Source organism: Arvicola amphibius, chromosome 6 (assembly GCF_903992535.2).
Source record: "Arvicola amphibius chromosome 6, mArvAmp1.2, whole genome shotgun sequence".
NCBI lineage: Eukaryota > Metazoa > Chordata > Mammalia > Rodentia > Cricetidae > Arvicola > Arvicola amphibius.
Window position 1 is genome coordinate 101437282 of NC_052052.2, and position 27546 is coordinate 101464827.

General features: G+C 44.0%; 1 protein-coding gene across 3 annotated transcripts; it reads left to right on the top strand.

Annotated features, from left to right (window-relative positions):
• Positions 1 to 189: 189 nt before the first annotated feature.
• Sephs1 (selenophosphate synthetase 1) lies at positions 190 to 27367 on the top strand. Of its 3 annotated transcripts, none has more exons than XM_038333607.2 (9): positions 190 to 471; positions 3020 to 3293; positions 7182 to 7285; positions 9606 to 9713; positions 10825 to 10979; positions 14992 to 15082; positions 17747 to 17846; positions 25016 to 25228; positions 26981 to 27367. In XM_038333607.2, exons 2-9 carry the CDS (start codon positions 3101 to 3103, stop codon positions 27193 to 27195), a joined length of 1179 nt encoding a protein of 392 aa, XP_038189535.1. In that variant the 5' UTR covers positions 190 to 471; positions 3020 to 3100; the 3' UTR covers positions 27196 to 27367. The 3 variants fall into 3 exon arrangements, with proteins under 3 accessions (XP_038189535.1, XP_038189536.1, XP_038189538.1); XM_038333608.2 differs by lacking the exon at positions 190 to 471 and adding an exon at positions 913 to 1165; XM_038333610.1 differs by lacking the exons at positions 190 to 471; positions 7182 to 7285 and having other exon boundaries at positions 3207 to 3293.
• Positions 27368 to 27546: the final 179 nt, after the last annotated feature.

Genomic DNA, 27546 nt, shown 5'->3' on the forward strand with positions numbered 1-27546 from the left:
CCCTCTCTTTTTTTTTTTTTTTTTTTTTTTTTGGATCATGCAACGGATGCCACCGTTCCTTGGGTTTGCAACCCCCCACCCCTCCCCCGAGACCAATCATTGCCGCGCTCAGGCCTCTGCACAGCGCCCCCGCCCCCTTCCCGGGCCGCACGCAGCCACCACCACCGCCGCCACCGCCACCAGCAACACGGAGTCGCTCAGGCCACCGGCCCGCCGCCTCTTAAAGGGAGGTGGCCGCTCTTAAAGGGACCCTCGCGCGCCCGGCCGGCGGGAGCGCGGCGGCCCGGTTCCCGGAGGGCCGCGCCCAGCCTAGGCCGAGCTCCACGCGGCGTCCAAGCGCGGGGCCGTGCCGCCGCCACCGGGAGCAGCATTTTTATTCAGGCGACGCTTAAGGGAGCCCGGCGCGCCCGGTGCATTGTGGGAGCGCCGCGGCCCGTTTTCGGGAGGAGGCGGAGGGCGCAAAGCGAGCCGGTAAGCGGCGGGCCTGGCGAGGGGGGGCGAGACAGCAGGCTTAAAGGGGAATATCGGGCCGCAGGCCCGGCGCGGCCGTTGCAAATCCCCCTCCGGGCCGCCCGGGACGGCCGGGAAGCCGTGCACCGGGGCCCTTCGCGCGCCCTGCCTGGAGAGGGGCCGAGCCCAGGGTTTGGTGGGGCCGCTTTAAAAAGAAGCGCCGCCCGCGCCGCTGCCTCCTCCGCCGTCGCCGCCGCGGCACGCGGGGCCGGGAAAGGAGGGAGGAGCGGAGGGGGAGGGCGGCGGCGGCCACGCAGGGGTTAATCTTTTCGCCCGCCGACATTTTTGTGTGGCGGCGCGGCCGGGGAGTCCGCGCGCGCGCGCGTAGCGCCGTGGCCTCCGGTGTCCTGGCGCTGCGCCTCGGGCCTCCCCGCCCCCACTCGGCCCTCGTGTCCCTCCGGTCCCCGCCGGCGACGGTCACCGCGGCTGCGGCGACGCCGGGCCTGTGGCGTGGCATGGCCCTGCCCGCGGCGCCGCACCGTACAAAGGACGCGGCCCGCGCCCGCCGTGCCTTTAAAGGCGGCAGCCCGCGATTTAAGGTGTCCCCTGGGTGGCCTCCTCCGCGTTCGGCCGCATGGAGGGCGCGGGGCCTCGGCACGCACGCCGCGGCTCCCGGGCCTGTGTGCATGCTTAGCGCCGGGGGCCTGGCGGTGAGGTAGGTCCGCTGCCCCGCTGCACCCCGTTGCCTGAGCCCCCCCCCCGCGTGCGGGAGCGAAGGGGTTAAACGCGATCTTTAAATATTCATGTCATTGTTTTAAAGGTGTAAACATGTGGCTTCCAGGTCGGACTTGCTCTCCTCTTCCCCCCCCCCCCGCCCCAGCACGTCCCAATTTCATCTCCCTCCCCCCCCCCCCCCCCAGCTCGAATTTTCCTTGAGGTTAAGCCCGTGTGATTTAGGTCTCCTTAGACTTGAGTTTTAGAACTGAGTTTCCTTGATGTAAGGTGTTTTGTTTTGTTTTTTAAACTTTGCTAACCAGAAAGTGTAGGGAAGGGACTTCAGAATCCCTTTCCTTCCTTTGCCTTGAGGGCATAGTATTGGAGGTTGGAAGAAAAGATTCCTTACGAAATGCAGTTTTCCGGTTTTGTACCTGGTAGAGTTGAGGTAGGGTTAAATGCAAGACTTTTTTCCTCCCTCTCTGTTTTGCGAGTTTGCTATTCCAAACCATTCTTCGAAGTTGAATTGTAATTCGCACTTTTTCCAAACTAGCCTCAGCATTCCCATCGCGGTAACGTGCTCGGTTCACCCTGCCCTGAAGAGAAGTTTGGCTTCTTTGAATGATGTGCGAAGTCTGTGTAGTTTCCCGCGGAAATCATTGCTCACATTATGTTTGTAACGACCGTTTGGATTACTGCCCAAATTTGGGCTTTGTGAAATTTATTTTAAATGAGTGATATGCTCCCCGGGGGATGGAAAACTCTGTAAATGGGAATTATGTTCTCAATCATAAATTTTATAGGAGAAACCGGCCCTAAAACTTGGGGTGTATGTAATCCTATGCCCAATAAAGCATCAGTCAGAAAGTTTGTAAACCCTGGGAGCACTTACGAATTTTGATTTGGATGGAAGGCTGCAAAAAGAAGAGCGTGTGCCAGAAAAGCAGTGAGTGAGTGGTACCCAGAACCTGTAATACTAGTGATTTCGTGTGATACTGTTTCATTTTGTAACGAGCTAGTAATGAGCAGTAGTGTGTTTCCTTAATGGTTTGTGTGCTGGTTTGTTGGGCGGGATGTCTGCTTTCCAGGAATGCTAAAAGCATCAGAGAAACTTTGCAAGCACCCTCTTGAACACAGACTTTACTGTTTTACAGCCGTTGGAAGTGTTTGGGTATTTTCTTGTTTTTTGTTTTTGTTTTTAAGTAGTGTTCTTCAGGGACTTCTCAAGACCATTAGTTTGGCACTGTGTTGTCTGGTTGGGAGGGAAACTTGTTTTTAAAATTAGGATTTAGGATCTTGAAGAATTTTTGCCAGGTGTAATGGTGGATCCCTTAATCCCAGCACTTGGGAAACAAAGGCAGGCTCATCCCTGTGAGGCCAGTCTGGTCTACATAGTGAATTCCAAGACAGTCAGAACTATGTAGAGGGCTCTGTCTCAATTGAAAAAAAAAAATCCATGGGATGCATCTTTGTCCCACTTTCTTCTGCAGCTTCTGATGGCGAGGGAAAGACAGCTAGAAGTTTTTCAGAAAAGTCGCTGGATTCTAAAGCATAGACTTTCAAGCTGACATAGTGAATACTAGTTCTCTTAGCTCTGGACCCAGGAGAACTTTGAGAGTTAACTGCCCAAGTGGCAGGAGGAGCCACCGTTATAACCACACTCCCAGCTCAGGTCTTCAGTAGGTATCCGTGATGGTACCCATCATCTTGTACTCCAGCTTGACCAACAAGTATTTCCCTGTGGTCTAGGCAGTTCCAGTCCTCGTACCTTTCCCTAATGTGTGTTCATTCACTTGATTCCTGACAGATACAATTCAGTCTTTCAACAATGTCTTTTTGTTTTGCTGGTACCTAGGTGGATCCTAAGTAGAAAGCCCAGTGGATCAAAAGAGAGGGAGGGGAGGGGCTGAACTGTGAAGAGTGTGGCCCCAGAACCATGTCTACTCGGGAGTCCTTTAACCCGGAAAGTTATGAACTGGACAAGAGCTTCCGCCTAACCAGGTTTACTGAACTGAAAGGCACAGGCTGCAAAGTGCCCCAAGATGTCTTGCAAAAATTGCTGGAATCTTTACAAGAGAACCACTTCCAAGAAGATGAGCAGTTTCTGGGAGCTGTTATGCCACGGCTTGGTATGTATACTATCTCTTGGATACTCTGCCACCCAGAAGTGTGGTCAGCTGCCAGTAACCAGATTTCCCCGTGTTGCTTTGTTCAATGTAATTAGTAATGTCTCTTATTGAAAGGAAGAATTTGAAGGCATCAGGGCATGTGGTTGGCAGCTGTTAAATTATATAGAGTATATGTGTGACATCATACTACAGTAAGACAATTTTACCGTTAGCTGAGGATAAGCAGAAACTCCTTTCTGTTTTCTCAAATGGCCTCTACAACGCCATGTGGCTTTATTGACCTATTGAAGGTGTTGCTTTAAGGACAGTGATGTCCTTTGCAGGATATTTGGGTTGAAAACTTGAAGGTGGACCACCAAGACTACTGACTACTGCAGGCTCAGGAGAGAAGACTGGGGAAATAGTTCAGTTGATAAAGTTTGAGGATCTCAGTGAGTTTGAACCCATGTCTTTAAAAAAAATCTCTTGAGAGAGAGAGAGAGAGAGAGAGAGAGAGAGAGAGAGAGAGAGAGAGAGAGAGAGAGATTGTAATCCCAGGGATAGATGGGGAGAGAGAAAAGGGATTGGAGTGCACTTGTAATCCGAGGGCAGGGACGGAAGAGGCAAATGTGTTCCTGGGGATTTGTAGCCAGCTAGCCTACTTGCTGATTTCCAGTCCAGTGACTTTGTCTCAAAAAAAAGGTGAACCATGTCTGAGAGCTGACACCTGAGGTTGTGCTCTGACCTGCACATGCATGTACACACGTGCACGTGTATCCATACACATCTTCTGCACACAGACACACAAAGGCAAGAAGACAGCATGAATTTGAAATTGACCCCAGAGTGCCAACTGGAGCCAAGGGCAATGATGTTTTCTTTTCTAAATTCTCTCTATCATTAGTGGTTTCCCTTTCTTAAACACAGAGCTCAGAAGAAAGTCTAGGCTCTGAAATACAGTTCTTTGGGTGTATTTTATTACATGCATGATGTAAAATAGGCTGGAGCTGATGTAGAGGCTCTTTCTTTTTCTCTTTTAATGTAATTTTGATTCTTTGGGAAGTTCACATCATACATCCCAATTCTACTCATTTCCCAGTCCTTCCATGTCGGCTTCACCCTTGTAGCCCCCCCCCCCCAAAAAAAAACCAAAAAGAAACAAAATAACAGTAAAAAATTTTGCTCCTCTGTCTTTTCCCACCTCTCTATGATAATATAGTCATTTGTCTTAGTGGCATTGAGAGCTGTGGTGTGTCGCACAGTACACCTTTTGCTTGTAATTGTTCACTGCGATGAGTTGTTGGTCTGGATCAAGGCCTCGGGCTTCTGCTACACCATCAGTGCTGAAACTTCAGATATCCTGCTGTTGCCCCAGACATGGAGACCTTCCAGCTGTGGTTCTGCAGGACCAGTCCCTTCACACGCTTCAGCAGGTTATAGATGGGGTAGATGTTGGGATGGGACTTCCTGCCTCAGGCAAAGGTCAGGGCCAGTTCTCCAGCATGCATGGTGAGGTGTGGGGCCAGCTTTCCCATTGCAGAGGCATTTTCTTAGTGAGGTTCCCTCCTCTCAGATGACTTTAGCTTGTGTAAAGTTCACATAAAATTAGCTAGCACACTAAATAAAGGAATGTTAAGAACTGGAGAGACGGCTGTCAAGCATGTGTTATTAGTACTACAGTATGAAGAGTGTATTCCATTTCTTGATATAGGGTTTCAGTTTTTTGAGAAGACCTAGAATGTCCCATAGCTTGTTCTGAACTTCTCAGTCTTGCATTTAACCTGCCCAGGATCAGGACCTCTGCTCCTCTACCTGAACTGTCCCTGGCTCTCAATTTGAAGCTCTAGTTTTTCAAGGCCCATCTCAGACTTACCTATTCTTTACAGTTTCAGCGAGGGTATGTGTGTGTGCGCGATCAAAACCAGGCTGTGAGAATGCTAGACAGGCCTATTCTACTTCTCAGCTATAACCCCAACCTCCCCCAGATACTTTCCTAACTCCCTTTTTGTGATGAAGCCCTTTTGGTAATATGCCTGGAAGCCTGCATCCTCTCCGTAGAGGTTCATCTCTTGTCAGTCATGTATGTCCTGACCCTACATGTATTGTCAACTTAATTACCATCCACAGTCCAGGATGGCACCTTGAGCTCTTGCTGTCAGCTACATACTCAAGTTTTCTCCTCCTCCATGTGCTTCTCTCATCTTGTCCAGTCTGAACTCCATGCAGTGGTTCTGGCCTCTGATCCAGCTTACTCAGGTCTCTCCTTTATATTAGTGTTCACACATTGTGGTCCCAGGTGCAAATCTGACCTGCCATGTGTTTGTAATAAAACTACTCTGGAATGCAGCCTCTCTCATGTGTGAACATACTGTCTATGGCTGCTTTGGTGGCCATACAGTAGAGTAGAAGCCTAAACTGCTTACTGTTTGTCCCTTATGGAAAAAGGATGTGGTCCTAGTGTGCTTTCCTGTTGCCATGATGAACACCATGTCCAAAGCAGCTTGGGGAGGAAAGGGTGTTTGGCTTTCAGGTTACAGTTCTTCACCACAGGATGCCAAGCCGGAAAAGTACTATGTGCTGGCTTGCTCAGCTTGCTTTTTTAAGCACCCCTAGGCCACTGGCTCAGGAATGGCACTACCCATAGTGGGCTGGGCCCTCCTATATCAATCAGTTAGCAATCAAGAAAATGTCCCTCAGACATGCCTATGAGGCCAGTCCAATGAAAGTAATTCCTTAACTGAATTTCTCTCTTCCCAGGGATGTCTAGACTGTCATGTTGACAAAAAATGCCAGCACATTGTCGGTCATAACCTAGGGCTGGCTGTCTTTTTAATAAGATCCTGAGTTTCCAAAAGATTTTTCCAGCATCTGCTAAGTCCCCAGCTTGTCACTCCAGAGGGCATCTGGAGTGGTTTCTAAACCAAGTGCAATATATTACCATGTTATCTAAAAGAGATAGGACAGGCTCACTGGCCAGCCGTCCTAGCTGAAGCTGAGGTAGTTATGTCTAGGTACAGTGAGAGGTCTTGTCTCAAGAAGCAAGGTAGAGAGTAAGATTGGGGAAGAAACCAGATGTTGTCCTCTGCCTCTGGATGCATACATGTGCACATACAAAAATATGCTGTAGAGAGAAAGTGCTTTGGAGACACTAAAATACTTGAATTATACAGGTACTGGTATTTATAACACACTTGGTTGGAAACTTTGAGTTCCTGCTTTGTCCTTACCATTTCATTTAGGCTAAATGTATTATATTTATATTATATACTAACTGACGTTCTCTATATGGAAATATAGTACACATACTTTTGGGAAAATAGAACAATATCTAGTATGTTATAACAACATCTAGGTAATTAATATTTCAAAATAACTATAAGTAAAATAACAACAGCTCCATTTGTATTGTTGTCATCTTAAAAGAAGTTGTGTAAGCCAGGTGTGGTGGCATATGCCTTTATTCCCATCACTTGGGAGACAGAGGCAGTCTGATCTCTGCCAGTTTGAGGCCAGCCTGGTCTACATGAATCTAGGCTAGCCAGAGCTACATAAAGAGACTCTTATCTCGAATAACAGTAAAGAAAAAGGGGAGAAAAAGGCATCAATCAAATGAATCAGGAATATAAAATACAAGAAAACAAAATGTCCAAGGCCTCAGTAAGATTCAAATTTTATGTCATATTACATCTTGGTTACTTAACAGTTTTATTCATGTTTCCTATCCTATGATGGTTATGTTTTACATTTATTTCAGTTATGCTTCTTGATGGCACATACATAGTTTAGTTGGCAGTGTAGAGTTTTCTATCTTATTGTAGAAATCTTCCTGCAAAATGTTGCTCATACAAGATTAAATGCTTTTTTTTTCCTCCTTATATTTTTGGTTGCTGGCAACGTCCGTCTTCCCAGGCATTGGGATGGATACTTGCGTCATTCCTTTGAGGCATGGTGGGCTTTCCTTGGTTCAAACCACAGATTACATTTATCCTATTGTCGATGACCCCTACATGATGGTAAGTTTGGTCTTGTGTAGTTTTGTAATTGGAACTATTTTATGCATTTGGTTTTGGCTGGGTTTTGTATGTGCTTTTGGGTTTGAGTTTTGTGTTTGTTGTGTTTTTCCACTTTTGCTGTATCTCAATTATATTACCCTCCCCTGACTCCTGCAGTCACGGCAGGCTGACATGTCTCCTCTCACACTTGACACTGCATGCATCAGGTAGAGCAGGGCCATTTCTCTGCTGCTTTTATGCCTGAAGGTGCATTCAGCAGCTGCGGTTCTGAGACAGTGCTAGTGATTGGTGGTCTCTGAGCTCTTTCTTCCTTCTACCTGGCTTTCTGACATTTATAAAGTTTACTGTTCTGGGTTTCTGGCTGGAAATGTTGATATACTTTGTAATAACACTGATTTTTAATGTTTCCTCCCACAAAAAAGAACTTTTAAATTTCATCACAGTTGGACTTTCATCTTCCCCCAACACACATGCATACACCGTCATTTCTCTATGTAGCCCTGACTGTCTTAGAACTCTCTGTAGAGCCTCAGACTCCCACCATACCTGGCTTACTAACAATTGGATTTCTTGAACGTTTATTCTTGTAAATGTTAGGGTAAATGTACTGCTACCTGCATGCCTACTTAGCTCTGTATTATATGTCACACTGTGATCTAGCAGGCCACTGAGTTAAAGTTCTATCTACTGGGCAGGGAAGATGGCTCAGTGGGAAAAGCACTTCCCATGGAAGTGTGAAGACCCCAGCACCTATTTAAGAAGCTGTTTAGACAACACATACCTCTAGTCCTTATGCCAAGAAGCAGACAGGTGGGCTTTTGGGTCTTGCTGGCCAGCCAGGCTAGCTGAATTGTTGAGATCCAGCTTCAATAAGAGACTCTGTCTTGAAAAATAAGGTAGAGAGTGATTAAGGAAGACACGCATGTGCACACACACGAAGCTCTAGCTCTATTGTGTAGACACATTTTCCAGTCATTTGTTATGTGCTTACAGCCAGCAAGCAGCCTTTTATTCTGCTAATTCTTTTTTAATATTTATTTATTTATTTATTTATTTATTTATTTATTTATTATGCAATATTCTGTCTATGTAGATGCCTGCAGGCCAGAAGAGGGCACCAGACCTCATTACAGATGGTTGTGAGCCACCATGTGGTTGCTGGGAATTGAACTCAGGACCTCTGGAAGAGCAGGCAATGCTCTTAACTGCTGAGCTATCTCTCCAGCCCCTTCTCCTAATTCTTTAACCCCACTTCTCTACCACCCCAGAGAAGCCAATGAATAAATGGGAATATCCCACCTGTTTAAAATGCCAGATGTCCTTCCTGGGTGGCAAGGACACAGGGATCAAGCTGTACATGTAGGAATTCAGGCCATGGGGTAGGAAAATGGGGACATTTCCCTCTTGGGTACAGTGAGAGTGAACAGGTTGTTAGGAAGTATATTCCCTGTAAAGCAGCGCACCTATGTGTTCCTCCAGTGGCAAAGCTACCAGAATCCATCCTTCCTAGCATCTCTTAAAAGAATGCAAGAACAGCCAAAACATGTCTGCCCCATGGCCCATGACGCCACCTCTAGGATCCTTGAGGTTGATAGTGGGTCTGCAGAAGGCTGCAGGTGTGCCTGGAACCCATAAGAACATAAGCAGCCTCTGCAGAGGACATGCCACTTTCAAAAGTTAGAGAATGGCAACTTAATGTTTAAGAAGTCTCCTAGAGCAATAGAGTCCTTGTTGCCACATTCCTATTGGATATTGTTAAATTCCTCATAAAGCAGTAGGATTTACTGGGAAATTTTTTTTTTCAATCTGACTTTAAACCTGAATGTTTCTTATTTCTCTTATTTTTGTTTCTCAAACAAGATTATTTTCCTCTTTCTTGCAGTTTGAAAAAGAAGCCTCAAAAGTTTCTTAATCCAATAACGTAAAACCCATCCCCTATTTTATAATAGCCAAGGCAACCCTTCCTTGTGATCTGCTGAGTGTGGGTTTCCAAGTTCACCTTTTGGTGACTGAATCAGTCCTCTCGCTCTCTGGTCTCTCAGAAGGACCATCTCTTCCTGACCCCCACCCCATCATCAGCCAGGGCTCTGAAACTTAGTCTGAGGAAGAGTGTGAATTCTGTGTTCTGCTCAAGTGAGAGGAGCTGGGTGAGTGAGTGGCTGGACAGTTAAGTGAAGGTAACCAGCTGAGAGTCCTGTCCTGGGAGCTGCCCTTCCTGGAAAGCTCCAAGTTCTCGGAGGCCACTGTGTTGTAGACTCCATCTTTGTTCTACAGATGGAAATTCCCTGACTGCTTTCTCACGTCTCTGCTCTCTCCCTAGGGCAGGATAGCATGTGCTAATGTCCTCAGTGACCTCTATGCAATGGGCGTCACGGAGTGTGACAATATGCTGATGCTCCTTGGAGTCAGCAATAAGATGACTGACAGGGTAAGTCAGAGGCTCGCTCACTGGGTTGCCTTGATTTCATTTTACGTTTACAAACATGGCCTCGGTACTGCAGCTCTGCACTTTGGGGCATTTGTCTGTAAATTAAAATAAGAGTATCTAGCCTCTTTCTTCCACTTCCTCCTTTTCTCTCTTGGCACAAAGCTAAATATTTTTTTTATGGAGGGGGAGTCTTAATAAAGCTTGGCTATACTAATAGTACCAGGCCTGTGAATCAGGCCTTGACCTGCTGTCTCAGAACTGAGGGCTTTGATAGCAAGTGGTCTCTGTTGCGGGCCAAGGCCTCCATGTACCACCCAGCAGCCTGTCCTTTTTATCTGTTCTTTGAACCAGGGGTAGATTCCTGTTTAGGTTATTTTTACTTAGTTTATTTTATGTCCATGAGTATTTGCCAGCATATATATAACTATACTATGTGTGTGTCTAGAATTATGTGTGTCTGGAATTGTAGTTAGACAGTTGTGAGCTAACATGTGGGTGCTGGGAACCAAACTCAGGTCCTCTGCAAGAGCAGTCCTGCTCCTAACTATGGAGCCATCTCCCCAGCCCCATTATTTAGGTTGTTTTTGGCAAGATGTGTTTTTGTTTCCATTATCTTTCCATATGCCCCCCAAACCAGTTTGTCGTGATAACCCAGTTTTCTGTTGACTTTTTTTTTTTTTTTTTTTTTTTGCCTAGCAGAGTGTGCTTTGACCAGTAGTAGCTAGTTGTCCTGACAAGGGTTTTGCTGAGGATGTTACTTCACAGTTCCTCACCAAACATAAGCCTCTTTGAAAACAGGGCTGTGTGTGTGTAGTTAGCTTGTCTGGTGTTCTTCAAGACTGGCCGAGAGCTGACTTCTGTGGGCCAGGCCTGTGGGTAAATGGCTTTATACTCCCTCCTCTTACCTGCTCTGTTTGCTTTGTACCCATAACACCTTCCAGCATCTGATAACATGCTGATTGCTAAAAACACTCCCTACCCCTGTCTGTCAGCTTTTGACTCTCTGGGGTTTTTTTTTAAATCTTTCTTTATAACTACAGATGTAGAACCATCTTTTCTGGGTTTTGAACAGAATTGCATGACTTTTCATCTGTGTCCTTTTAAACCCTAGGAAAGGGATAAAGTGATACCGCTAATTATACAGGGTTTTAAAGATGCGGCAGAGGAAGCGGGAACCTCTGTAACGGGTGGTCAAACAGTGTTAAACCCCTGGATTGTTCTGGGAGGAGTCGCCACAACTGTCTGCCAGCCCAATGAATTTATCATGTAAGTTGGCCTTTATGTCGGAAACTGTCTTTCTCTTGTTCTCTCGTTCTCTCTCAGGATACAGTAAGGTGTCATTCACTTGCTGCACAAGTCCACGTTCAAAGTGTGCAGTTTAGTAAATTTTAGCCTGCCAGAGTCTAGAATCACCAGGGTCCCTTCAACAGCTAGTCCTTCATATACATCTTAGTTGGGCTCATTTAGTATATTAACATAGAGTACTTTTATATTCATAGATTATGTAGCATATATTGGAATCTTGATCCTATTTTTCAGCAATTTTAGACCTTGTAAATTTCACTTAACAAAAATATGCCACTTTGTTCAGTGTTTATTTGTCTATTTTTTTGGTTTGGCTTTTTGAGACAAGGCGTCATTCTGTATCTCTTACTGGCCTCAAACTCAGTGATCCTCCTGACTCAGCCTCCTCAGTACAGGAATTGCAGGTAAGTGCTGCCTTGACATCTTTTCTGGTGTGGTTTTGTCTATTGTACTTGGGATTAAACACAGCTTCTTATGTCTGCTAAGCAAGTACTCCACCACTGAGCTCTACCCCCGTGTGAGTCCAGGCCTGAGCAGCTGTCATCCTCTCAGCACCAGAACGTTCCAGTCCCTCACCGCAAGCCTGCTCTGAGCACCTTTATATGTGGAACCATATTCTGTAGAATAGTTTTTTGTTGATTTGTTTTCCCAGACGGTTTTTCTCCATGTAGCCTTGGCTGTCCTGGAACTTGCTTTGTAGACCAGGCTGGGCTTGAACTCTCAGAGATCCGCCTGCCTCTGCTTCCCAAGTACTGGGATTAAAGGTGTGCACCACCACCACCACCTGACTCCGTAGTGCGTTTTGATGGCCTGATGAGGTTTTGTTTGTATATAGCACAGTTCTGCTCATTGATTGGAGTTTCGGGTTGTTTTCTCCTACTACTAGGAACGCACTTGAGGTGCAGTTTGTTATTGTGTGTCTGCACGCACACACACCACACCCCTCTGGGAGTTGTTCTGCAATGTTACTCTGCTCATAGCCAGCATAGGGAGTGTAGGTGGCATCCCACTGTGGTTTTGATTTTTGTTTCTTTGATGATTGGTGATATCGGACATCTTGTAGCTTTCTTTGTGGTGGGGAGAGCATTTCTCTGCAATCTTTGGAGATGGATCTCAACACTTTACATCTTAGATATTAAGAAAAGGCATCCTCAGCCTGGAGAGGTGTTAAAAACTAGACTCACAACCAAAACGTAAGAAAAGGCACCCTGTCCTATTTTTGAAATTAGTACAAATTTCATTTATTTTACTATTTGTTTATTTATTTATGGGGGGATGGGATACAACTTGCTGGAGTTGTCTCCTGTCACATGAGTCCTACAGATTGAACCCAGGTCCTGAGAGTTGGTGGAAAGTACCCACTGAGCCATCCTGTTGGCCCTTACTTCAGTTTCTGATGAGTCAATAGTATGTTTATGTTAACCTGAGTCAGAATTTAAAAGATGTAAGAATTCCCAGTACCATGACCCTGATCTGTGGTGTCCCCAAGGTTCCCATCATAGACACCCTCTTACTAGTTCTGTGTATTTGCTGTTGACATTTTGGTTGTTTGGTTCTTTTGATAACATGACTAACATCCAGGAGTAGCCGTAGAGCAGGTCATTGGGACGAGTTTTAGGAATCGCTGGGTCAGGTGGGATGTGCAGTCATGCTGAGAGCCTGCCCTTCATAAAGGCTCTACCAGCTTCCACTCCACAGCAGTGAACAAATAGACCAGATTCTCCATATCCCGATTGACAGTGGATTAACAGACTTAAAACTTTGCTATTCTGTTTGGTGGTTTTTGTTTGTGTGTGTATGTGGAAGGAAATGGCCTTGCTGTTGAGCTCGAGCCCTTGCTCACTCTCCTCTCTCAGTTGTTATTTAGGGCTGCTGTGTAAAGCAGGCTTGGGTCTTCCTGCCATAGTTTTCCACGGAACTCAGATGACAAGTGGGTAGCACTAGGCCCAGCTTCTGCTTGGGCATGAAGTTGGGCATCAGTCGCATTTCCCCAGGGCTTTTTTTTAATTGATATTTTTTTGAGCTCTACATTTTTCTCTGCTCCCCTCCCTGTCTCTCTCCTTCCCCCTTCAATCCTCCCCAAAGGTCCCCATGCTTCAAATTTACTCAGGAGATCTTGTCTTTTTATACTTTCTACTTCCCATGTACATTAGATCCATGTAAGTCTCTCTTAGTGTCCACATTGTTTAAGTTCTCTGGGATTGTGGTTTTTAGGCTGGTTTTCTATGCTTTATGTTTAAAAACTACCTATGAGTGAGTACATGTGATAATTGTCTTTCTGTGTCTGGGTTACCTCACTCAAAATAATGTTTTCTAGTTCCATCCATTTTCCTGCAAAATTCAAGCTGTTGTTATTTTTTTCTGCTGTGTAGTACTCCATTGTGTAAATGTACCACTTTTTTTTTTTTTTTATCCATTCTTTGATCGAGAGGCATTTAGGTTGTTTCCAGGTTCTGGCTATGACAAAGCTGCTATGAACATAGTTGAGCACATGTCCTTGAGGCAGGATTGAGCACCCTTTGGAAATATACCCAAAAGTGGTATTATTGGGTCTTGAGGAAGGTTGTTTCCTAATTTCCTGAGAAATCGCCACACTGACATCCAAAGGGGTTGTACCAGCTTGCACTCCCACCAGCAATGCAGGAGTGTTCCCTTTTCCCCACAGCCTCTCCAGCATAAGTTGTCATCAGTGTTTTTGATCTTGGCCATTCTTACAGGTGTAAGATGGAATCTCAGAGTTGTTTTGATTTGCCTTTCTCTTATAGCTGAGGATGTTGAGCATTTTCTTAACTTTTAGCCATTTTAGATTCTTCTGTTGAGAGTTCTCTGTTTAGTTTTAGGTCTGTACTCATTTTTTTATTGGATTATGTAATCTTTTGGTGTCTAATTTCTTGAGTTCTTTGTATATTTTGTATACAGAGGTCTGATGTGGGGTTAGTGAAGATCTTTTCTCATTCTGTAGACTGCTGCTTTGTCTGTTTGTTTGGTTTTTTAAGGCAGGATTTTTCGATGTAATAGTCCTAGCTGTCCTGAAACTTACTTTGTAGACCAGGCTGGCCTCTGAGATTCGCCTGCCTCTGTGTAGAAGGAGAGAGACCTGCTTTTTGTCCCGGATGTCTGGCTAGCTTAACCCCCGAAATAATCACACAGATTGTATTCATTAAATTACTGCCTGGCCCATTAGCTCTAATTTCCCATTGGCCAACTCTTACATCCTAATTCAACCCATTTCTACCAATCTGTGTAACACCATGAGGTCATGGCTTACCAGGAAAGATTCTAACCAGCGTCCGTCACGGGCAGGAGAACCATGACGTCTCCCACATTGCCCTTCTTCCCAGCATCCTGTTCTGTCTACTCCGCCTACCTAGTTTTCTGCCCTATCAAAAGGCCAAGGCAGTTTCTTTATTCAACCAATGAAAACAACAAAAATACAGAAGGACCTCCTACACCACCTCTGCCTCCCAAATGCTAGGATTAAAGGTATGTGCCACCACCATCTGGCATTTCCCCCTTTTTGAATTATTGAAACTCCTTTTACTCCAGTAGCTCAAGACATCCCATTAAACATCCTGCGTCTTACTTGGGGGCCTCCTCCTGACAGATGGCACATGTGGGGCCAGCATGAGTGCCTGAGTTTTTTCAGCGGCCACATAAAAGCTGACCCCAGCACGGGGAAGGCAGAAACAGGCAAGTCCCTGGGGCTCACTAGCCAGCTAGTCTAGCCACAATGGTGAGTCAGTGAGAGGCCTTATTTCAAAAACATAAGGTGATGAAAGATTGAAGATAACACCCAATGTTGACTTCTGGTTTCTCCCCAACTTGTACACATGTGCATTTATACACATACATACACACATCAAAAAATAAAGTACAAAAATGCTTTTTAGCAAAATTTCCCTTTTTGCTATAAAATTGCATTTGTTTCCTTGGTTAGTTTGACTAGAACATGCTCTTTTTTTCTTTTCTTCAGGCCCGATAATGCAGTACCAGGGGATGTGCTGGTATTGACAAAACCGCTGGGGACACAAGTTGCGGTTGCTGTGCACCAGTGGCTGGATATTGTAAGTAAAGAGCTGTTCAGGAGTGGGGGGTGAGCCGAACAGTTTGCTCTCAGAGTTGTTTTTCAGTTTCAAAGTTTTGTTTTGTTTTGTTTTAAGTTGGTGGAAGGTTTGGGAAGTGAAAACTTTAAAATTTTACCCCTGTAAAGTTAATCAGTAAAGTCCTTAGATGGATTATCCATATTCTTGTAAATGAAAATTTAATAATCTAATGTTTAAAGGGGTTAAGGCCCAGCTGGAAGCATCAGATTATGTGGACAAGAATTCTGGGACATGAATTCAAATTTATTAATTTTTTATATTTTACATATATGGGTGTTTTGCCTACACTTTGTCTGCACAACACACATGCAGTGCCCTTGGAAACCAGCAGCGGGCACTGGGTCCCTCAAGAACAGTTGACAGTCACCAAGTGGGTGCTGAGAAGAGAACCCAGGATTGAAATGATACAAATAGGGTTAGTTGTTGACATGTCAGTCATGGGGTCTGGGTTGTTGTGATATACTAGTGTTGCCTTTACATTGATTAGTAACTAAAAACGGATGTGTGGCTCTTTCCTGGAGAATGAAGAGGGCTAGTTCTCCTGCGTTGTTATCCCACAGAGCTGTCGTTCTGGGGTTTTGTTGTTGTTGATAGCTCCAATCACCAAAGTTTTGCTCTCCCCTCACATATGGTGGGTTTAATTTCTATTACCACCATCTTCAGAAGTAGTTGGGAAAGAGTAATAAAACTTATCATTTATCAGCTTGATAGAGCCACCAGGAAATCTCAGAGCTCAGCAATTGAGAGCGCTGGCTGTTCTTCAGAGGACCTGGGTTCTCTTCTCAGCACCCACTTGGTGACTGTCAACTGTTCTAGAGGGACCCAGTGCCCGCTGCTGGTTTCCAAGGGCACTGCATGTGTGGTGCAGACAAAACACCCATATACATAAAATATAAGAAATTAAATCTTGCCAGGTGGTGGTGACACACCTTTAATCCCAGTACTCAGGAGACAGAAGCAGGCAGATCTTTGAGTTTCAGGCCAGTCTGGTCTACAGAGCAAGTTCCAGTACAGCCAGGGTTTCACAGAAAATCCCTCTGTCTTTAATAATAACAATAACAACAATAATAATAATGTAAAAATCTCAAAAAAATTATAATCTTAAAGGTGGTGACATTATTTACTTTTACCCGGTACTGTAAAGCAGCCTGGGAAGTTGCTGTGAAGATAGTCCTCAGAAGTGCTGTCCAGTGTGACTGCTTTAGTCTGCACAGTCTTGCATGGGGGGGGGGTTGAAGTAGGACAGGCATAGGGGTGTCAAGAAGGAGGGAGCCATGGGGCTGGAGAAATGACTCAGAGTCAAGAACACTACAGTTCTTCCAGAGGATCTGTATTCAATTCCCAGCACCCACTGGCAGCTCACAACTGTAACTCCCAAGATTTGATACCCTCACACAGACATACATGCAGACAAAACACCAATGCACATAAAATTAAATGAAAGAAAGGAAGAAAGAAGAGGGAGCCAGCACCTTCTGGTCTCCACTTCTGGTTCACACACCACTGCTTGTTTGCTTGCTTTCTTTCTTTCTTTCTTTCTTTCTTTCTTTCTTTCTTTCTTTCTTTCTTTCTTTCTTTCTTTCTTTCTTTCTTTCTTGCTTTCTGTCTGTCTGTCTGTCTGTCTATTTATTTTTGGTGAGTACTTTAAAATTTTAAAAAGCAAGTTCCACATACTGTGTAGCAACATAATGTTTGGGGTTGGTTTGTTTTGGGTTTTGTTATTTAATAAAGGTCAGGTGTAATTGTCAAATAGTTTTAGAATCTATAGTCTGAGGATACTGGTTTTTGACAGTCAAGGAGTGGCAGGTACAGATATCAGAGTGGCTTCCGGGAGAGGTGGGAGTAATGGAATTAAGGGTATGCTAGGTGAGCCCTACCACTAAGTCCTCATCCCAGCGCCCTGGGTATTGTCTGTAGTGTAGTTGAAGGCAGGTGAATGAATGCATGATTATGTGATTGATTAGTGGTCCATGAACCTTACATCATGGCGCTGTAAGTTCTTGGAAAATCAGACAAGGCCTTTTTGTCCCTTTGATGATACCTTATTTGCTCACCCAAGGCTGTCATCAGTGTGGAGAGTTGAAAATTTCACATCTGTTTGTATCAAGATAGTTTCACTGCAGGAGTGTTAAAATAAAAAGGTATAACGTAAAAAATGGAAGCCATTTACCTAATGGAGGAGATGGGGAAGTGAGCCAAGGACATGGGGAGAATTGAGTTCTTGTTTCAGCACTCAAGGCTGTAAGTCAAGTGCTTGCCTGACTGCACCTCAGCCCTTGAGAAGTGTTAATGCAGATGAGAGGGTGAGCCCTGTGTCCCGTCAGGGCTACAGGTCCAGCACGCTCTGATAGTTCACTGTGGAAATGTGGGCTAAGCAGACAGTGGCATGGTGGTTGTTTACAGAAGAGCAGCGTTAGAATATTTCTGTGTTCACACACTAGATAAATAAGATTCCCAGTACTCGGGTGTAGCTCAGGGTGTTGAGCATGTGTGAGGCCCTGGGTTTGATCACTAGCAGTCTGCACACATATTACATATACCCCAGTCCCAGAAGATGATTAAGAAAACAAGTAAAGATGAATCACATTTTCCTTTTCTCTTTCTCACCTGTGTTCCTATGGCTAGCCTGAAAAATGGAATAAAATTAAGCTAGTGGTCACCCAAGAAGATGTAGAATTGGCATACCAAGAAGCGATGATGAACATGGCACGGCTCAACAGGACAGGTAAGGTTTAGTGCCCACATCCAGTCTTAACTCACAGTGGTCTTTTTTCCAGCTCTCCAGTCATGAAACCTAGGCTGGGGGAGAGAATGGCTGGTAACTAAACATCTTCTCTTGGTGCCTGCTTTGGTTCTGTAGATTAGTACTGGGAATCTATAGGCAGGTGGTATTTGATTTATAGTTTCATTTATGACAGCTTCCTAATACTTGGCAACTTTTTAATGTGAAAGTAACATCACATTGAACCCTGTTGTAAGTCGAGGAGAGCCTGTACACAGCATGTTCTCAATATGAAAGTGTTAAATGTAACTGTTAGATAATTTCTCACTATATGTCCACATGTGCCTTCCTCCTCTTTCAAGCCAGTTGTCAGGGTATAAGAATTCCAGTAGGCCGGGCGCACCTTTAATCCCAGCACTCAGTAGGCAGAGGAAGATGGATATTTTGAGTTTGAGGCCAGCCTGGTCTACGGAATGAGTTCCAGGACAGCCAGACCTACACACAGAAACCCTGTCTCTGAAAAACAAACAAAAAACACCACCAACAAAACAGTAGGTGGGCTGGAGAGGTGGCTCAGTGGTTAAGGAGCCAGCTGCTCTTGCAGAGGGTCAGAGTTCAGTTGCTACTCTATTGGGGGATTGGCCTCCAAGAGCACGTCGCATCATGTGCACATACACATAGTTATTTTTTAATTTAAAACTGCAGAAGAAACAATTTGCCCTTTCAGTTGTGAAATGAACTCTTAATTTTTCTGTGGCTGTTACGAAATAAATACCATGGCCAAGGCAACTTACAGAAGAAAGTATCAGAGGCTTGTAGTTTCAGAGGGTGAGTATTTCATATCATGGCAGGGAGCATGGTGCTTCAGCAGTAGCTGAACACTTATGTCTTTATCCACAAGCAGGAGGCAGTGAGCCAGAGCTAACTGGGAATGGCATAGACTTTTGAAACCTCAGAGCCTGGCCCCGGTGACACACCTCCTCCAACAAGGCCGCACTTCCGAATCCTTCCCAAACAGTTCCATCTACTGGTACCAAATATTCAAATATATGAGCCTATGGTGGCCATTACTCATTCCAATCACTTCACAAAATTTATCACATGACCTTAAACTAGTTAAGAGATAGTGGCTTGTTTTACTTGAATGGAGAATTTTTTGCAATTACGTAAAATATGATAAACCAGGATGCCGTACAAATGTCAAATGTTACTTTTTCTTTCACATATATTTACGTATTTAAATAGGTGGGTGCATGCAGTGTGTGCATGTTTGTCTAGAGGCCAGAGGTCAACTTTACGTGCCCTTCTTCACCTTGTTTTTTGAGGCAGGGTCTCACTGACCTGAGCTCACCCATTAGGCTAGGCTGGCTACGCAGCAAATCCTATGTATCCACCTGTCTCCATCTCCCCAGCATATGGCACCAGGCACAGGGTTTTCACATGGATTCTGGGGCTTGAGTTTGTACTTCACTGACTGTGCTTTCTCCCTGGCCCTGGCTATTGCTTTAGTTGTAATAAAATAGCTTCTTTGGCCATAGACAAAACCTGTAAGTAAGGGGTATAGTAAAATTACCCTGGCTGAGCAGATTTAGCCTCCAGGCTTCAAAATATGCCAAGGAAAGACTTATTTTTCTTTTTAAAGATTTTATTCATTATTTATACAGTGTTATTTCTGCAGGCCAGAAGAGGGCACCAGATCTCACTATAGATGGTTGTTAGCTATTTTGTGATTGCTGGGAATTGAACTCGGGGCCTCTGGAAGAACAGTCAGCACTCTTAACTTCTAAGCCGTCTCTCTAGCCCTAGGAAAGACTATTCTAAAGCTAATCGTTCATTACAAGAAGGACTAGGCATTTGAAAACTGAGTTCAGATGTACTCAGTTTGTCATTTGTGTGATTAACTGATAATCTGAACTTTCCGAACTTTCCCATTTCAGGTGTTTGTATTTAGACTTACTGGCCAGGTAACATAAAGATGTCCCAGCTTCTCATCATGAGCCCTTTTGAAACTGGATCAGAGTTTGTATGTGTATGTATGCATGTATATACACATACATACACACATATGTATATACACATATATACATATAGCCAGGGTATTATATGGCAGCAAATCTCCTCTTGATCAGATTTCCACGCTTCTAATTTAGTGTTTCCATTAGTGATGTGTACAGTGTACACTGTTGGACATCCCCCATGTTCCCTCACACACTTTGATCAAATTACAAACTGGATTCTAAGTAAATCACTTGTTACATTGCAGTTGTGATAATAGCCATGAGAGTTTAGCTGTTTTTTTGTTGTTTTTTGTGGTAAGAGTCAGTCATCACTGGGGAATGATAGCATCCCAAAGACACAATGGACTATCAGTTGTTCCTATTTTTTTTTCTTTTTTGAGACAAAGTATCAAGTATCACTATGTGGCCTTGACTAACCTCTGACTCCCAGAGATCAGCCTTCCTCTGTCTCCTCAGTGCTGGGATTAAAGGTGTGCTCACTATGCCCCTCCTTCCTCAGATTCTTTTAACAGTGTATCTCCAGAGATATAACTTGGGGGGGGGGGGCAACCTTTTTTTTAAACTTCAAATTAATTAAATGTTCAGTGTGAAATAAATCACTCATTTGCTTATGATTTTTTATTTTTGTTTTGTTTTTTTTTTTTGTTGTTTTGTTTTGTTTTGTTTTTTGAGACAGTCTCATGTAGCCTGGACAGGCTTCCACCAACCTTAACTTTCAATCCTCCTGCCTCTGTCTCCTGAGTGCTGAAATAACAGGTGTGTATCCACATACCGGGTTTTATGCAGTGCTAGGAATCAAAGCCTATCTTCTGCAGCCAGATTTTATGGGGGCAGTTTCTTAATTGGGGCTTACTCTAGCTTGTGCCAAGAGACATAAGATATACAAGGCAATCCTTGTCACAGTTTAAGTATTTTTTATTTTTTTTTACTTTTTTTTTAGTGTGTCTTTATGTATCTGTATGTTTGAACACATTTGTGCAGGTGCCCTTGAAGGCCAGAAGAGGGCCTTAGCTCCACTAGAGCTGGAGTTAGAAGGGTTTGTGAACCTCTTGCCATAGGTACTGGGAACCATACTTGAGTTCTCTGGAAGAGCAGTAATCACTCTTACATGCTGAGCTGTCGCTCCAGCTCCTACTTTAATCATCTTACACTGTTTTATTGGTGTTCACACCAGTTAAATATTTTAAAAATTATTATTTTCTAATATAAATAGAATTACATTAATCTTAATTACTAATTATATTAATATTAATATGATTAGGCAGGGGCCACTTCTCATGGCGCCTTTAAAACCCCTAAGCATTGTTTTTAGTTTTTATGCACTGCCGTCCCCCCACCCCCACCTGTATGAATATGGGTATGTGGGTGCTGGGGGGACTTCATGAAAGGCAGAGGACAATGTTGGTTGGTCCTCACTTTCCAGCTTGTTTGAGACAGATCTCATTTGCTGCTGCATATGCCAGATATATGAATTTCTGAGAAATTCCCATCTCTGCCTCTCATAGGAATGCTAGAAATGGAGATGCTCCATCGGCCTTATGCTGGTTCTGGGGATCTGAATTCAGGGCCTCACTCTTGCATGGCAAATGCTTTACCCACTGAACCATTCCTCCAGCTACTACTGTCTTACAGTATTTGCTGTATTTGGCAGCCAGCAGAGGCAAGATGGGCTCCTCAACAAGTGGACGTCACACGCAAATCCAAAAGCTGTCTAGGCATGGACCTTTATCTCTCGTGAAATTTAACTCAGCTTAAAGCAAAAATGCCCAGATCTTCCACAAATATATTTTCCCAAGCCTCTACTCAGGAGGCTAAGGGAAGAGGGTAAAGGCCTGCCTGGTAAAAAAGTTTATTGCCAACTCAAGCAAAGTGGTGAGACCCTGTCTCAAAAGTCCAAAAGGGGGCTGGAGAGATGGCTCAGTGGTTAAAAGCACTGGCTGCTCTTCCAAAGGTCCTGAGTTCAATTCCCAGCAACCACATGGTGGCTCACAACCATCTGTAATGAGAGCTGGTGTCCTCTTCTGGTGTGCAAAAATACGTGCAGGTAGAACACTGTATAAATAATAAATAAATAACATTTTTAAAAAATCCAGAATGGGGAGGGAGAGGATGGAATTATATGCTTACATTAGAGAAGCTTTTTGGTTTTGTTGTTGTTTGTTTGGCTTTTCAATTTGTGTGTGTGTGTGTGTGTGTGTGTGTGTGTGTGTGTGTGTGTGTGTTGTTTTTTTGAGACGGGTTCACTGTGGAGCCCTAGCTGTCCTGGAACTCACTCTGTAAACCAGGCTGGCTTTGAACTCACAGTGATCCACCTGCTTCTGCTTCCTGAGTGTTGGGATTAAAAGCTTAAGCTATTACCACCACCTGGCCCAATATAATATATTTTGATCATGTTCTTTCCCCTCCCTAGAAAATTTTTAAAAATTAATAGAGATCAGTAGAGAAATAACCAACGCCTAAGTTGTAGCCTCTTGTCTCTCTGACCCCTGTTTGGAACATGCTCACTATCTTTTAACCTTGGTGTCTTGTTTTGGGAGATTTCTACCTGTTGTCCTACTGTAATAGACCTCTCACTGGTGTAACTTGTTTTAGGAAACACTGTTACAATTCTGCAAAATATTTGATTTGGCCCTTCATTTATGAGGGAAACAGTTCCCCGTGTAAAGGGAAAGAGATATCTGATTGAGTCCCCCCACACAGCACTTACTAAAGGACTACTTGAATAGCACTTGAGAGTTAGAATTGCATGTTACTTGAAAGGTCTAACTAGCAGTTGTACGTGATTTCATGTTTATGTATCAAAATGCTTTGAAATGTAATGGTATTGAAATGAAAATGTAAAGATCGTTATGGAATGTGTCTGTTATATTTTCCTTACGTGCTTCATTTGTTTAGAGCATAAATTATCTTTTTATAAAAAACTTGTTCTAAGTGATAAGGCTGAATGAATACTGTAATTGAAAATATCTTTTAAGTCTTTGTTATGTTTTTCTTTAAAAAAAAACTATAAAAAACAGCCATTGCAAATTATATCATTTCTGATTACCTGGAACTTGTTATTATTAAGTCAATTTTAGACTTTCTTAAAAACAACAGCAGAAAAAAGTACAGAAGAAAATTATACATAGTTATAGTTGTCCACCCCAAAGCAGCTTCAGTTTGCATTTTTTAAGTATTCCCTGATGGCTTTTAACTATTTCCCTTCAGCTTACTGTTGTTGCCTTAAACTAGTGGTCATTACAAGTGCAGATGTACTTAGTGCCTGCCTTTACTCCTTTAGTATTTCTGATTATTTATCCATGTCATTATATACACTAGAACAGAGAATTTTGAATGAATAAATCATGTTCTACTACAAAGACAGTCTACTTTTTAACAATCCATTTTAAAATGAAACTTCTTGTGATTTTTACAAAAACAAAACAAAACAAAACAAAAAAAAAACCCCAAGCTGTACAATTATAGTCAGAGCCAAGTGAGCAAAGGGGAGATGGGCTTTTTGGCAGATGGTGTTGGAACAAGTGCACATCCATATGCAGAACCAAAAGATTGTTGTCTTTCACAAAAAGTAACTCAAAATAGCTATAGATCTAAATGTACCAGAGAGCTGTAGCCCTCCAAGAGCGTAACACAGAAGAACATGTAGGTGATAGTAGGCTTGGAGTTGACTTTTTAGATGCAACAGTTAGATAAACAGAAGTTCTGTACTCCTTAAAGGGGAATGATGGATGTTTAAAAATCAGAAAGGAAGATGGATGACATCTGAGGAACAACACCTGCAGTTGCTTCTGGCCCCCACATGTACACTTACACCACATGCATGTACATACAGAAGAAAAGGCAAGGCACACATGGGAGAAAATCTTTACAAAACACATTGCTGATAGTGGTCTGATGGCCAAAATTCATGAAAAAATCTTAAAACTCAAAAATACAAAACAAAATGGAAAGATCTGAACTGACACCTAATCAGGAGAGTTGTACTAGCCATAAGACATCCAGAGATGCTCAGGGTCATAAGTCCTGGAGAGTCACATTAAAACAGCGAGGTGCTCCTCATATCTGTCAGAATGCCGAACAACACCAAATGCTAACCAGAACAGGAAGCAGCAGCAGGAACTCTTGCTGTTAGGAGTCAAAATGTGCATCCACTATCCAGCAGAGTTGTGCCTCTTGTTACGGAACTAATGTTATTGCTAACCATATGATCTAACTGGTGTGCCTGACTGTTTATCCCAAAGGAATTGTCAAAAAGAAATGTGCACACCCTGTTTATAGTGCCTTTGCCCTTAACTGCCAAGCTTAGAAACAGCCAAGATAACTGGTCAGTGGATGAACAGATAAAATGGCATGTCCAGGTAATGAATGAGATGTTACTGAACAGTTTGAGCTGCCAATCAGTGAAAGAGCCTGGGAAAGCCTACTGTATACTGCTAAATGAAAAAAGCCAGTCTGAAAAGATCATGACCTTCCTGAAAAGGCAAACCATGGAGACAGTAAAGAGATGAGTGGCTGCCAAGGCTGAGAAGGGAGGAGGAAGGGGCAGAGCAGGGAAGCTGCTTCTCATGATGCATGTTGTTACACATTTATAAACACACAGGGAGTCCTCATATAAACCTTGGGTTGTAGTTGATGGTAAAATATGAGTTTGACTCATCAGATGCGCTAATGCAAAGTGTCCCCATAGGCCATGTGGGAATCCTGAATGACATTTTGTTCAGTTTTTGTTTAAACATGCTCAGTTGCTTTTTTCCTAATGCTGTTCTGAATAAGAAAACCTTTAGGCCTGGTATGGCACATGCCTGTAATCCCAACACTTGGAAGGTGAGGCCAGCCTGCATCACATACTGACCTTGTCACAAAGAAAGCTCCCTAGTAAGAATGTTGAAGTCAGACATTCTTTAAACATGTTAGTAGGCTGTGGGTTGTTTTGACAGGTTTCCTCTCTACAGCTCTTGATGGCTAGGACGTTGGCTGATGGAACTGCTCCTAGGTTCCATGAGGCTGAGCGGTTTACACTGCAGGAAGAACTCGGCCTCCAACATTTGACCCTGGTCTCTGTTGACTTTCTAACCTCTGTGTGCCATCTCTCCGAAAGGGGACTGTGAGTGGGGAAAGGTGAGTTTTCCTTACTCACTTCTCTGCTTCTCTCAGCTGCAGGCCTTATGCACACGTTCAATGCTCATGCAGCCACTGACATCACAGGCTTCGGGATTCTGGGCCACGCACAGAACCTGGCCAAGCAGCAGAGGAACGAGGTGTCGTTTGTGATTCACAACCTTCCAGTGCTGGCCAAGATGGCAGCTGTGAGCAAAGCCTGTGGGAACATGTTCGGCCTCATGCATGGGACCTGCCCGGAGACGTCAGGTACAAGGCTCCTATTCCCTAATCAAGCTAGGAAAGCCTTGGGCACCTGTGAGTCCCCACGTTGTATGAAGTCAGGCATGACAGCCATGCCTCTCCCTGCTGTGGGTTTGCATTGCCCTCCAGTGTGACTGAGATGCTATTTTGAGTCCAGTGTAAGTGTGTTCCCCTTTTTGATACTGATGGGAGCTCAGGAAAGATAGGTCATATCTGATTCCTTAAACTCTAACAACCATAGATAAATTTAAACAGGCTGCTTTTTTTCTTCTTGAAAAGCATTTTAACTTGATGTCTTAGCAGAACATCATGGTGTTGCCTATTACTTGGAAAGCAGAGTCAGGGTGGTTACAAGTCTGAGGCTAATCTATACAACATAGCAAAGCCCTGTCTGTGTTCAAAAATGTAGCCAGGTGTGTCTTGCACATGATTGTAATCCTTGTGCTCAGGGGACAGAGGCAGGAGGATGACCAGCCCAAGCTGTGTACTGAGATCGAGTTTTAAACATATACAGTTGAAGAGTGGAATAGTATGGGGCTGGAGAGATGGCCCAAAAGTTAACAGCATGTATTGCTTTTGCAGAGAGAGGTCCCAGTACTCACAGCTGCCGTAATTCCAGCTCTGGGAGAGCTGATGGACACCCTCACTCATGAGCATAGTGTATTACTGTGCTCCAGGGTGTGTGCATGTACCGTGCTTCAGTGTGTGGACTGTCTTTCCAGGAGTGTGGACTGTCTTTCAGGGTGTGTGGACTGTCTTTCAGGTTGTGTGGACTGTCCTTCAGGGTGTGTGGACTGTCCTTCAGGTTGTGTGGACTGTCCTTCAGGGCATGTGGACTCTGCTTCCAGGTGTATGTACCACTTAAGAGTGTTATTTTCTTTTTGCCCTAAGTTTCTCTTTCTTCCTTTACCCTCTATGTTTTCTTTACCTCCTTTTTTTTTCTTCAGTTTTTCTCATTTCCATTTCATTTTCTCTATAACTACTTTTACACATGTTCCTAGACCCAACTCCCAGGAAACTGATCAACAGGGGCCTGGATCCCTAACAGACTCTGGTATCGGGCCAGGGGTGGAAACCATGAAGCCATCAACCAGAACTTCACATTCTCAGCTTGCTGTTCAAAACAAAGTGTTTCTAGAAGTAGTTAGAACCCCTTTAGCTGCTTTTTGGCTGGAGCAGTTTCTGCCACCTCATGAGTACCAAGTGAACATTGTATGAGTTAGCGACCACAATCATTGAATTTGGTTTCTCATTTTCTGAAAGTTTTTCCCTGGACACTTAGAAACTCAAACTTTCCGGCCTGTCTGTTAGAAACAGGAAGGAAAATTTGTATCTTTGTGTTTTGCAGAAAGTTAAGAGTCGAGACTAGCGCCTTCCAGGAAAGACTTTCTCATGAATTTTAAGTTTAAAAGCACCATTCCCAGTGAGATGAGGAGTCTATGCCGGGTAAAAGGAGCCCTTGTTGTATCTCCTAGTATGGAGTAGGTCACTGCCCGTGTGCTTCTGGCCCCGCACGCACACCTTTCTCGTTCGCTTGTGTTTCCATGCTGTGGAGTAGAGGGTTGCTGTCTGTGATCAGATAGGTCATTTTCAGTTTGACGTTAGTGTTTGAATGTGCTAGGAGTTTACCAACAGATCGCTTCCCTCATCTCCAGGGTGGAGTATGATGACCTCAGTGTAAGTCAGCTGTAGTGGAAACACAGAGTCCTCCCCTTCCCAGCGCCATACAGATAGTAACCTCTGCTCTTTCTTTGCCAGGAGGCCTGCTCATCTGTTTACCACGTGAGCAAGCAGCTCGGTTCTGTGCAGAAATAAAGTCCCCCAAATATGGCGAAGGCCACCAAGCATGGATTATTGGGATTGTAGAGAAGGGCAACCGCACAGCCAGAATCATCGACAAACCTCGGATTATCGAAGTCGCACCTCAAGTAGCCACGCAAAACGTGAATCCCACACCTGGTGCCACCTCCTAATCTAGACAGAGATAGCTATTGGATTTTGTTTTTAAATAGATCTATTTCCTTTATCATCACTTTGATTAAAGACTCGATAAGAACAACAAAAATCTCATTGTGTCTACCTACACATCTGGTGACCCTAGGTCGGTTTGTGAGTGGATGCAATTAATAAAAAGAAATCCATGGCCTTCTTTTCCTATTACATTAACTGAAGATGCACCCAACCTCGAGGCAGCTTCTGAGTTGAGAATGATATTGTTATCCAATACTGTTGATTCATTTTGAATCTTTAGATGCGTATCTCTTGCCGCATAGGCGCTTTCTAAAGGTGCTTCCCACCCCAGACATTACTGAGAGCAGTGTCAC